Genomic DNA, 13462 nt, shown 5'->3' with positions numbered 1-13462 from the left:
CAATTTGTTTAAAACAAGCGCAATGTTAACCCGGGTTTTCATGGACGTTTAATCTGTGTTTTTGCTAGTTACGGTTTCAATGGTAACAGCCTATTTTCCATTTATAGTACTGTTTTAAAGGCTTTAGAACCACAACAATACGAGGATTGTGTTACTGTACCGTATCCTTGTATTATTCGCCGGATTGAGGGTGTAGATAGCAGGTGTCCAAATTTAATAAAACCATTGAAAATTCAGTTTTCAGAGAACAAACGTTTCGGTTTACGAACAACCTCCATTCCCAAGGTGTTCACAACTCTGAGGTTCTGCTGTATAAGAAAGCAAACATTCTTCTCAAGCCTGAGTAGACACGCTTCTCAAACATTTACCCTGCCCCAGGACATACAAGTTACCCCTCTCACAAAAAAAGTGCAATGCCAGAAATCTCCACAGCATGTAGTTTTAACTAGGGCTTCTTTTTCTGTCATAATCGGAATTGGTTCTCGATGTCATTTTCCTAATACTTGTTGCTTGAAATGCTGCAAGTTGTCACGTTTTCTCTGTTTTACCGTATACTGTCGCTTGATGTCTGGGTCACTATGCTTAGTAATTGCATCCCTCGCACGTTTTATTTGGAACCCGAGGTTTCATTAACCGTGCTTATAATTTGGGGAACTCTCTTGCGATTGGCTGCCTTGCCTTCCTACCTCCCCGAGGGGCTCGTGCAGTTTTGCAGTCTGAGCGCAAGCTGAGTGTCACTGATCAGCAGTTACAGAGCTAAGTAAGTGCTGGAGTGGTAGACTTGTACCTGCTGCAACCGTCACTTTTACATAAAACACTTTTACAGTTAAATACAATGGATTGAAAGGACTTCAAATAAAGAACAAGCTGAAGCAAAAACGAATAAAATGTTTATAGATTGCATTCAGCACTGTCGAGGGTTATTTTATTTTTTTTAGTTTTCAAGGAGAAGGTAACTGAAGAGGTGCATGAATGAAAAAAAAATGGATTGCCTTTTCCTTTTGCTGTGGACTTTACCTATTCCGTTAGTCAGCAGCAGGTCAATGAAGTTTCTGTCAGCCTTGTGGTTTGGGAATGTTATGAAGGCAGGTGACCAATTAATTTTTTAATTATCTTTTTTAAAGGAATACTGTTTCATTAATTTATCTCATACCTTTGCTTGTTGTGGTGTGTTACTGTGCTTCTTGTGATAAAGTCATGTTTGATATTTTGCAGACCTTGCAGATTTGTTGCTCCTATTCTGTATCCTCAGTAACAGCTACATTTATCAGTGACAGCAGTGGACTGAATTATGGTTAGTATTTTTCTTTATTTTACTATGACATTAACACACCTTTTAAAGGTATTTAGTGTGATCATAACAAATGATTTACAGCAACAACAACAATACTACTACTACTAATAATTGAGAGAGCAAAGAAAGTTTTTCAGCAGTTTCTGGGGGAATGATTTTAAATGTAATACAGTATCTGCTGAGACTCGTTCTCCAAGCAGGTATGCAGTCAGCTGAAATAAAGCGCACAGCCCCTCCTTCATCAGCGTTCAGTCACAGACACTTTGTCAGCTGAGGGATTCCCTTTAACTGCTGCAGCTGCTGTCGCTGACTGCCAGACTGCCCTCACAAACTCACTCACCTCTATAACCGCAGGAAAAGTGACTTGATACTGCCATTCAATGTCTACTGTCTGTATACCTGGTGTGCCTTGTAGGAAGCATGTTTTTCACAGCTTTGAACTGAAGCTGACAGCGAGTCTGAAGCCAAGCGCTCAAACAGCAACAGTATATCCATGTGCAAGATATATCCTATGTCATGATATTCTGTTTTGCCTTTATTATGTTGTATGCACATAAGGTAATTAGGGGTAACTAGAATAAACATATTAATGGCAAATACCTGCAAAACCAAAAGTTGTACTGGGCACCTGTGTGCTAGAACATTAGCCATGTATTCTACAGAACCCACATGTTGCTAGAACTCAAAACTCTTAGTGATAGACCAATGACTGAATAATAAACTAATTATTTTTAACTTTTTATCATTACAGATTACGCGTTTGTAACACCTATAGAAGTAGACTCAGAGGGAGCTTACATTTCCCATGATATTGTGGGAAGCAGCAGAAAGAGGAGATCATTGCAGTATCCAAAGGACTCGCTGCACTACAGGCTGTCAGCATTTGGAAAAGAACTTAATTTAGATTTGAAGCCCTCCAATGTGTTAGCAAATGGGTTTACTGTTCAGACACTTGGCAAAGATGGTACAACCTCATGGCAAGAGCCAACAGTTGAAGATTGTTTTTATCAGGGATATATAAGAAACCACAGCAGTTCGTCGGCTGCGATATCAACATGCAAAGGCTTGGTAAGTTTTGTAGTCCCCCTCTTTTCTGTGTCACTATAAAGACATGTTTAACTGTGTTGCAGATCAATGAATGCATATGTTGCTAAGGGGAAGACCTAGACTTAACCAACTTGCCAGCGCTGCTGCATGGTGCATGTTTGTAGGGGATGCTAGTTAAAGCACTGATTTTCAAATAGGGGGTAGAGCCAGACCTGTTTAACAGCCCTTGTCAGTTGACTCAAAATGGTCATTTGAGGTTTGCAATACATGAGTATTTAATTTATACAGTATTGTTGTTGTTTGTAGCAAAATGTCACCAAACGTTCCCATTATATATACACCCCCTGGATTAATACAATAACTAATGTATACTGTAGTCCTCCCTTGGATTAGGTTACTGATGAAAAATACAGGGTGTGATTATGGTTTATAATTTGTATGAGGGCATGTTCCCAAGCCAGGTTGGAACCAGGTCCCAGAGGTGAGGACCAGTGCCTTGTACAAGAACATTTGCCATCCATCCACATTCTTTATAACTTGTTAAAACAAGCACTTTACACCTTTATCTACTAGAATGACCAGCACCGTAAAAGTGACATTTCCCACTGTTTTCTACAAAGAGGAGGGCCTTCCCAGCACTGGGAAACCCACATTGACAGCACAGGATACAGCATCCAAGGAAGCACTATAAAGCTATGCCCCACCAGCTCCAACAGTCACACATCAACCTTGCACATTACACTGTGATAAAGTATACCTTGTGAATAGCCTCTATCCTCTTTTTTGAACACTGTTCTTTTGTCCCTTGTTTTCGCCGCTTCCCTATCCCTCTTGTTCACCGCAATTAAACCAAAAGTGATGTTCCTCCTGCATGGATGGCAGCACTAATCTTTTTATTGTTCCTTTCATTAGTGGTAGCTTCTCTACAATAAAACAGCAGTGACCCATTCTTTAAAAGTATGGAACAACACAATGTGATTTGGAAGCAATTGCATTTGAATAGACTGGAAGGACTCTGATCTATTTTTTGGATGACATAGGGGACTCAAGAGATCCAGTTGTCTGCTGTCTGTTGACTAACCCACTAAGACAATTTCTTAATAGAAAAAGGGAGAGGCTCTGTTTTAAGTGGATCTCTTTTTTTTCCGATGTCTGGCTCATTGGCAAAAATAAATATAAACACTACACAAGCCTGACCAATTTATCTTAACTTGCAGTCTTTGTTCATGAGAGGTGTATGATTAAATACAAATGAGCGCTTCCTTTTGCTGAATAGAGTTTTGTGGATGTCAATTTGTTACTACAGGGAATTGTAATTGTGTAAGAATGTTAATTCAGAACTTGAAATAATTTCTAGTTAATGGTGGTTTCTTGTGTTCATACTGTTATGTTAGTCTAGATTTGACTGTTTGACTGCAGATTATCAGAGTAACTTTAGAAAGATACCAGTTTAGTAATAAAGTATTACATAATATATATATATATATATATATATATATATATATATATATAAAGAGGAGACTCTCTCAGTGTAATTAATCACAGTTGTACAACATTTTTATTCCATTGCTAATTAATGGTTTACAAAGTTTGCATTATAATAATTCAGATAGTGTTAGATGGTATTAACCCTGAGTCTGGAATTGAGGGCAATGTCAAATGGAATGAGTTACCATATCAGAACTGGCCTCCAAACACTCAATAATATATCAGTATTAGCAGTCTTTGTTGAATAAATAAGCATGGAGACTGGATTATGTTTAGGTCAGGACTTCAGGACATTAGATGGACATTCATGGGATGCTGGGTGCTAGCCTACATGTATCTAAGCAGGTTTCAAATGTAGCATTGCTATTCAGAAACAGCATTTACATAACAGGGGCTCCATGTTTAAATCACCAACTTCACTTCATGGGATAAACATTATAATCATTAACATTATTTTAAGAAAGCCTCAGGAGATCTCTAGCCCACCAGTAAGATAACTCCCTGTATTGTTAAACCTTACTCAGTGCTGCAACCCTGAACAGCCTGATTACCCTTTGCAAGATCTCTATGCAGTGCCCGACGTCTTAAGTTGTGTCGCACATGCTCTTGACCTTTCCCAAGCCCTCACCCACCATTTATATTACACACTACAAAGTTAATGCCTCCATTTAAAACAGTCATGTCCACTAATCCACTTTAATAGATGACGCAGAAGTGTATCATTTGGAGTTCTTCTCTGCGTGCATTCATTCATGAACCTCCAGAATAATGAAAGTGACCTAAGTTAACATCAGCTGTGAGGAAATGTTAAATGAATGCTTCACCAGTAGTGTGTTACTGTAGTGAACAAAAATACCATGTCTAACAGTATTCATTGGATAACCACATGCCAAAGTGAACCAATGATTGTGTACAAAATAAAAATTAATGAATTACATAAATATTACTGTGGCATTACCACAAATATTCTACCAAGGTGTTTTTTTTGTGCAGTAGCTGTATTTATTATTTCCAAGCCTGGCTGCTAGAGATTCTAGTTTTTCTAGTCTCAGTTCACAAGTAGATGCTGTGACCATATTGTCCATGTAGAACTTTTTGCTAACCAGGGCTCTATCCACTAAGCAACCTCCCTCATATTTAAAATAGACTGTTTTGAAATTTTATGTGAGCATAAAGATGACTAATTTTGTCTTGAGGGATTTTTGCCATTTACTGTACTTGAAAAAAACAAAGATTCCTACAAAGAACAGTTTTTGAAGTGCACGTTGGTGTTTTTGGTGTAGTACCATTGATATCCTTTTATGTGTATCTTCAAAGGTTTATACAGCTTTTCTCTGAGAAAACAACTGGAAGAAAACAAAAGCTTCAGACAGACATCTGCTCTGTTGTAACTTGTGTCATTGCTTAACATTATGTGGAATCGTAATATAAACAATTACTATTATTTCTCTAGAACGAAATACCACAAAGATGTGCATAATGTTTGTGGTGCAGTAATTACTTTTCTCATGCGTTTGTGGTCATTTATGATTGAGTTGGAACTGGTGTCATGATTTATGATTGGAGTTGTCTCAGATGTGTAATGATAGAGGAAATCAACCTTTTATGTTGTTGTCAAACTAGATGTGTAATTGAAGAAAGAAGGCAGCTCACTTAAGGAAATGAAAACAACTCTGTCTTGGTTTTCTTTTCCCCACAACCACTTACACAGCACAGACTTTATTATTATTAATAGTATATATTTTTTTTATTGAATGCAACATTAATCATAATAATACATCAAAATACAACGTGCGAAGGAAACATGTACAGTGTGAAAAATGTCTACTAAACAAAAAGAAAGCAGGTACAAGTTCCTTCCTTATGCAAAATTAGACGGATCATGTTTGTCACACAGACTAGTTTGTTTCCACACGCAGGTAATACAGCTTACACAATGCTTTATTGGGCATGCACCGGTACATCTCACAGTACACGCGGAAGTCAAGTTTTTTGGCTCAGAAGAGATGCTCCAGCAGAATAATTTTGGACATTGGCAGTGCAGCATTATGCAAATGTTTGGACGCATACGGATTATTATATAATGACCAAATACATTCGGAACAGCAAGGTGGGATAGTTTCTGTTTTATTTTTCATGTAGTGCTGATGTACCCTTTAAATGTAGCCATTTACCCACAACAATTTTGGGAATCGATTCGAGAATTGATAGCAGTCTTACCTCTTTTGAAAGGTTTGTTCAACAATTGTTGTGACGAACAGTACTGAGAAATTAATTTAAAAGAATTACAAATATTATGTTTGATGGTGTGTGTAGGTGAATCTGACTTTCAAATAAATGATATACCTCTTTCATACATCTGTTGATCCAATAGATTACATTATTTGATATACTGTATGCAGTCTATCATGTGAAATATAACACCAACTTTCCAGCTCTTTAGTCCTTATTATTCCCCATCATGTTTTAGTCTTTAGCCATTTTAACATCACATCTGAGAAACTGTTTGAGAAACACAGTTCATACTTACAGGATTAAACTCTTTGGGAGAACGTGTGTGTGTGTGTGTGTGTGTGTGTGTGTGTGTGTGTGTGTGTGTGTGTATTTGTATGCCTGTGGCTGTATGTGTTTTTTATATTTTGAAATAACATTCACATTACAATGACACTTATTTTTTTGTAAATTTGATATCCTTATCAGTATAATTGGAATAAAACCGTTTAGAAAAACCGAAGGCACGTTGAGAGGACAGGTATGCAAAGAACTTTGATAAATACCTAGGTTTGGCTAAAACAAGTGTAAAACCTTTGCCAGGATTTAAACGTTGTAGTTATAATAATAATAATAATAATAATAATAATAATAATAATAATAATAATAATGATATTATGCAAATTTTTTGTTTTATTATGTGTTCTAAAGAAAGCTGTGGTAAAATTCTGCTTTAAAAAAAAAAAAAAAAAATGTGTGCCTTAAAGTGTTAACCATATTGTTATTATAGCCAGTCCTGCATACTAAGAGATTGACTTCTGATGTAACCCTACTGGGGTCTTCAAACATATCTTTCACTTGGTTCTGTTTTTGCACTCCCTTTCCCAGGTCAGAGTTTGAGACCATCAGTGACTGTGCAGGAGGCTGAGGTGTGGTGTTCGCACCTTCTCTGCCACTGAACTTTTGACTTTCAGCTGCCAAAGCAAGGAAGTGTTTGTTCAGTTTTTGAAGAGTGTTTGTTTGTTGCTGCTAATATGAAGTGCAGAATCCTTAACAGTTGTAATTCCAGCTTGGTTACAGATTCCAGCCGTGTGCTTGAAAACACCAAGCTTGCACCATGTGTCTGGTTAAAACATGACCTCTCAGAATCTGTGTGAGGTTTGTCAGTGTAGGATGGAATCGCTGTTTTTACCACTGCTGAATTTGTATTAAATAACCCATTTGCCTGCTTGCATTTTAAAATAAATACACCAGTCTAATATTTCCGCACACTCAAGTGCTTTATAAACCTACTAGTTTAAATACATGCACAGGGAGTGCTATTAAATGATTTTCTAGTAATACAGTACAAATGCAGCTTATGACATCACCATTGTGTCAAATGATCTGAACATATTGCACGGTGCTATTTTACAATGGATGTAAATGTGCAGGTATGCAAGGTACAGGTATCAGTTTATTAAAATTCAAAATCTCACTTTTTGACCATGAGCAGAGGATGTTACCCCAGAAGAAAGTCTGAAGAGAATCAGCACAGTACAAGATAATTCTCAGCCTGGTGTGTACACTGGGCAGTGGTACCTGCTGGCGCTTATTTTTATGGAAGCTTAATAAAACCATATATTTGTACATGTAGGATTTTCATTTTGGACCTACATGCATGCTTTTTGCAGATCCATTGGTTTAGGAGACACTCATTTATAAGACTTTCTAAGATGTCATTTTCACCTCTGTCATTTATGGGACAGTAAATTAAAAGCCTTTGTAGTTAAGAACAAAAAATGCTTATTGTTCATTTTACAATTATATGCTTGCCCCCCTGTATGTGCTAGCCATCAAATGAGCTTATCAATAGGTTTGTTCTCTAGCATGAAACAATAAAGAATGCTGTCAGTTAAAACTGTCCATCGACCCATTTTGGTGCATAGACAATAGCTACACTCATTGTAAATTATGCAGGATCTGGTGTCTTAGTTCGGATCCCAGTTGGCCATGTGAATGAACCTGATGCAATCTCATTTCCACACTTTTCTTCCAAATTACAAGGCAGATTATACTTAAGTACCATAATAAGGTCAGTCAGAGGTGTTATGTCTGGGCAAAGGCTCTGACCTACAGTTGGAGTCTTCATCTGTTCCATCTCTTTCAGTAAATATGGGTTTGTGTGAGTGTCTGTCCTACTCAGGCACTGTAAAGACACACTGTTTTAGAATTCAGTGCTGCAGTTCATTAAAGGCTTTACTCTCAAAGCATGGATTGATAATACAGAATTGGATAGGGAAATTATCTATGTTAATTTAAAGGCTATAGAAGAAATTGGTCTGTGTGTGATATTGTTTTGCATATCCCACGTCTATTAAACAAGTCTGAGAAGCCATGTAGTACATTTCTTTTTTGTTAACGGAACAGCATACCGTTTTAAACAGATGTGAGGGAAATACTGCGGAATCCCCCAAATCAATCAATTGTATATAAAGTATATACAACACATGCATTCGTAACAAAATATCTAGGTAGTTATACAAAACCCCAGTTATCCCCTGTAGGATTTCTTATAGAGGGAACATTTAATGAATTTCTTGGGAATAATTGAAGGTATGGTTTATTGAAGGAATTCTTCCACCACACACAGGATCTCTATAACTCTTCCTTTATCCTTCCAAAATAATCTTTAACAACACTCAAGTGTGTTACTCAAGGATTGTTACCAATTACATCTAACCACGCGTATTATTATATCATTCAAATTGTATTTAAGGATACCACTCCTATTCCTTAATTACTTTTTCAAGAGGACTATTACTGCCAACATATTAACTAGGCTTATCGCAGCCTTGGTAACACAATAGGCATTTTGAAAACATTTTGAGTTTGAACCCATACACATACAGAGTAAATAATCGAAGAAGTTAGTAGTAGGCTAGTACTATGTCTTTTTTTTTTAACAATCGTAGTTTCCCCAAAATAAATCTAACTTGTTAAGAGCAATGTGTAATAAAACAAATATGTTTAGTTGAAAGAAAAGAGCTCTGTGAATCATTTCCCTGCTGTTGAACAGCAGATACAGTTCCTATGAGACTTGCAGATGTACGCCTGGGCTTAACATTGTTAGAGATTAAATAGTGCTGTCTGTTGGGTTCATGTAATGTAAACCAGCATTCTTTTGCTTAGCCTTTGTTGTATAATCCATGTTTCCCCTTTTCATAATTCACTACACATTCCAACCTATTATATATTATGGATGAGTGCTGAAGGCATTCCCTAACAGTTTGTGGCAACAGTGATTTAAAGCCTCATGGGAAGCATTGCTGAAAGCACTGTATTTCTTTCAGTTATGTCCTGTCAGCATAAGTTCAATTTTTGTACAAGAAAAGGAAAAGTTAGGGATATAGGAAATTCCAAAAGTTTTTAAATCAGATTTGTTCACTTAGTTGAAAATGAAGACTCACTCTGAATTCTCTTTTATGAATGTTCGCAAGGTGCATTGCAAAGTGAGGTGGTGTTTTTCTTCTCCCTCTCAGCTCTACTGGTTCCAGTATCTGAGAGGATGAGATTGCAGGAAGGTCATATGGATTTCCTGTTGGTATTGCCTCTGTGGCGTTAATGGTCTGTTTTTCTTCATTGGGTACCTTCCCGCCAACAAGGTGTGCCAACTCCTGCAGTGCAAACACCACTGTCATTCTGGGTGGGACTGAGGTTTCAAATAATCTGTAACCTGATGAGCTGCCACAGTAATTTGAGTTATCTGACATACTATTGTTCATAGCTGGGCTCTAGAGGTTTGGCATCCATGGACTGACAGGGCTGATTCACACTCCCTGCCATTAACTGTACTGTTCTGTCCTCAAAGAACTGATAGGCATACAAGTAGATTTAAATGATACATTATAGATACATTACGTTGGTAAATAGAGCATATTTGCTGGAAGTGTGTTAGAATTAAGTTGCATATAGTAAGTAAAGCATGTTATGATGTTTTTAGTTAATGGCTGACAGGTCCCGAATCACAAAAATACACTCAAAGATGACAGACCCTGGGTGGCCGTATGGCTGAATTTCTAGTCCCTAACGGAAAAGCACAACATGTCTACATGTACTTCATCTCTACTGCTGGTAAGCAAGACAGCATAATTACTGATGTTTCACACAAATCTGTCTTACAGTGAGATTTTTGTTATGCACTTGGTTTTTGGGGGAAAAAAAAAATGCCTCTGCTGTTTAGAAGAGCTATTGTACTGAGTTTTTGTACTTCTTCCAGGTAGCAGAATTCCACTCCAGATCCTCAGTTTGGAAGGAGATTAGGAAAAGATTTATGAGTGGTGTGCTGATTATAACCTTTGATTATTATCTTCTGCAGAAGTGAAAGGATGACAAACAAAGCTTCAGATTGGATGTGTGTGTGTGTCATTTATATGGTATGGATCTCTGCCAGGCATAGCAACACATATTGTATGTAGTCTATTTGAATGTGACAACAGGCAAATTATGCCCTTTATGGCAAAGAAATCAGATCTATTTTTTTATGAGGTATAGGTTATGGCCCATATAGCAAATTATATATAATTTAAAAAATCTCTACAGCCACTTGAATTAACCGTTCACATGCTCTTACAAGCCAGTTGGCTGATACCGATAGCCGATGGTCGTCTACCCATATCGTCCGACACCGATAATAATAGATAGTGCAGGTAAGCTATTGTAAGCTTCTACAACAAGACATAGGGACTATATTTAAACAGTTTAATGTTAAAAATGAACAGATATCGTTTAATTGATGTATTTATGACAAAAATGAATAGATATTGTTTACTTGTTGCATTTACTTCAGAAAGTAAATAAATACTCTGACCTATATTGTAGTAGAAAAGAAATGTAGCCTATGCAATGTCAACTACAACAACATTAGTTAAATTCTTATTTTAAGCATACACTGCTTAAAAATGCATCACAACTTAAATTGTTCACTTAATCAAAAACGAAAAGACGTCATAAAAATATCCGGTTACAAAATTTAGTCAAACTTGAATTCGTTACTTGGCAAAAAAAACGGCACAGTAATCAATTCCTGCTTCAAAATGCCGCCAAATACATATACGTAACCTAAGCAAGATAAACAAAAATTACAAAAGGTAATTTTGAAGTATGTTGAATAATAATAATAATAATAATAATAATAATATTAATAATAATAATAATAATAATAATAATAATAATAATAATAATAATAATAATAACTTTATTCAATGTTATTTAGGATTTTTTTTTAAAGCATTAGAATAATATTCTACTCACAGTTCATCGTTGGATTTAATGTAGCATCAAGTCTGTTCTGCTGCATACAACTCGCTATCATATTGTTGTCTTCAGATATTTAAAAAAAATATATCAAAACACTGCTCTTTTGAGACATATTTACTGCATGATGATTACACATTACACAGCACTGGGAAAATTAATGTTTCGGTGTTCTTTCGTCATTAGTAAGCACGCCTGACCAAACATTAAATTCTGTGCTGGAAGAAATTCAAGGATGATTATAGTTATCGGCTAAAATAACACAAACTGCCTATAACCGATTGTGTTTTTTTTTTCCTTATATCGATGCCATGCCGATAGGCTACCGATTATCGATTCACCCCTAGTTAAATCCTTTCTAAACCATAGAGGCTGGTTGGTAGGGCTTGCATGCACTGATAACGGTTCTTGTTTCTGTGTCCTTGGCCAGTAGTACTGTGCACAAATGAAAAGGCACAAGGTCCTTTGTACTGTATTTTGTACAATTTAGGCAAATACTGTATGTCAGAAGTTTTTTTAACCTTTTAAACCCCAGTGTCCTTAGCAAAGTGGGCCTTAAGTCAAGTCTGAAAGAATGATCTTCATATAATCATACCAGTAGCGGTCTGAGGTTTCATCTGTTGGAACATCACCTTTTAATCTAGGAGACGGGTTAAAGATTATAGCTGAAAATCTAGAAATAAAACTTAAAAAAAAAGATTGTATAGCAATTGATTTGGATGACGAGCAATATTGTGGTATTGCAGGGGATATTTGTCAGATACAGGCAAAGGAAAATAGCTTTTTTTCCCCTAAGAAATGCCACATCAGACAGATGGAACTTATTTCCTGCACTCAGAACAGAAAATTCACATACACTGTTAACTACTGCGAGACTTTGTTACACAATTTATTGGAAAAGCTGGTATGTCTGTGGGGCAAATGGAATACATGTGTGATTATGGCATTCAGGAACAGTTTAATGAGTGAACACGCAGCTGGCTGTGGCTGCACTGCTTTTAGGCTGGTTATGTTGCTGGCTTTTGAGATGGGAGGTTGAACAGGACTCCTGAAAGTACAGTACTGTAGATGAAATGGGAAATTATAGGGTTACTGAATTACTGAGAACTCAGGGCTTTTACAACTGATGATCCTGTCTAAAATCGACAACTTCTCTCTTGGTTTTGGTCATAAGTGTTGTATACAGCTTAACTTAAATATAATACTACTATACTAGAGTTTATACCACTTAAATTGCTTGATAACTTATTAGCTTTCTCATGGAAGCTACTTAAAACTACTGAAACTAAACTCTACATCGCAAAAACAATGCTTCCCATTTAGTAAGCAGCACATAAATATACTCTATAACACAAGTAGACATTTAACTTTCAAATAAAAGAATGAAACAGACAATGGAGATAAAAGCTAGCACTATAGAAATGCAGATGGTAACTCAAGCCTCTGGCATCAAAGAGAAGTCGTCTTGGCTCTGTCACAAGATAGATATTCAGTAAATTAAATGTTGTATATTAAAAGAAAAACAGAGGCTTATACAATGAGGCATTGCGGGACTCTGTCACAACCCATCCCAAGAAGAGACATGTCTTCGTGTTTTTTGTTGTTGTTTTTATTTTTGTTTTACAGAAACACAACAATCACAAAAAAACAGTAAGACAAATATATAGTCTCCTGCTTCAATGACGTATTCCATAGCCGATCCATTAAACCACAGTGGAATCATGTATTCTGATGTGTTACATCTGGCCTCAAACTTTATTTATCACAGCTGAATGAAAATCTCAGCGTGCCTTTCTGAAGTCGATACTTTTAGCTAACATAAACACATGAAATCACTTCAGGGATTAAGAACCTGTATTCATTAGTGACATGTTCTTTGACAGACGAAAAACAACATTGGATCCTTTCAGTCAACATGGTTTAAATTAGCTTAGAAATGGTCCCCCTGAGAGGGTGCTGTAGAAATAGAAACCCTTTTAACAAAAGAAAAGCATAAGCATTTACTGCTGAATATCTGCTTGCAGCTCAAATCAAAGCAATACAACCCTTTTTCACAGATGCTCAGCTATCAAGCCAGACTACGGTACAAGATGATTAATAACTATAAGGTCTGATGTGGTTTTTTTT

General features: G+C 36.5%; 1 protein-coding gene across 1 annotated transcript in view; it reads left to right on the top strand.

The window, feature by feature from the left end:
• The first annotated feature begins 547 nt into the window (after positions 1-547).
• The window catches only part of LOC117424716 (A disintegrin and metalloproteinase with thrombospondin motifs 18-like), a 49124-nt gene continuing 36209 nt past the window's right edge, over positions 548-13462 (top strand). Inside the window, exons 1-3 of the mRNA XM_034041380.3 lie at positions 548-1085; positions 1216-1294; positions 2046-2362. Coding sequence (XP_033897271.3) covers positions 969-1085; positions 1216-1294; positions 2046-2362 — 513 coding nt within the window. The 5' untranslated portion in view covers positions 548-968. The remainder of the gene's footprint in view (positions 1086-1215; positions 1295-2045; positions 2363-13462) is intronic.

This window comes from Acipenser ruthenus, chromosome 19 (genome assembly GCF_902713425.1).
Source record: "Acipenser ruthenus chromosome 19, fAciRut3.2 maternal haplotype, whole genome shotgun sequence".
Lineage (NCBI taxonomy): Eukaryota > Metazoa > Chordata > Actinopteri > Acipenseriformes > Acipenseridae > Acipenser > Acipenser ruthenus.
This window is presented reverse-complemented; position numbering and strand designations above follow the sequence as displayed.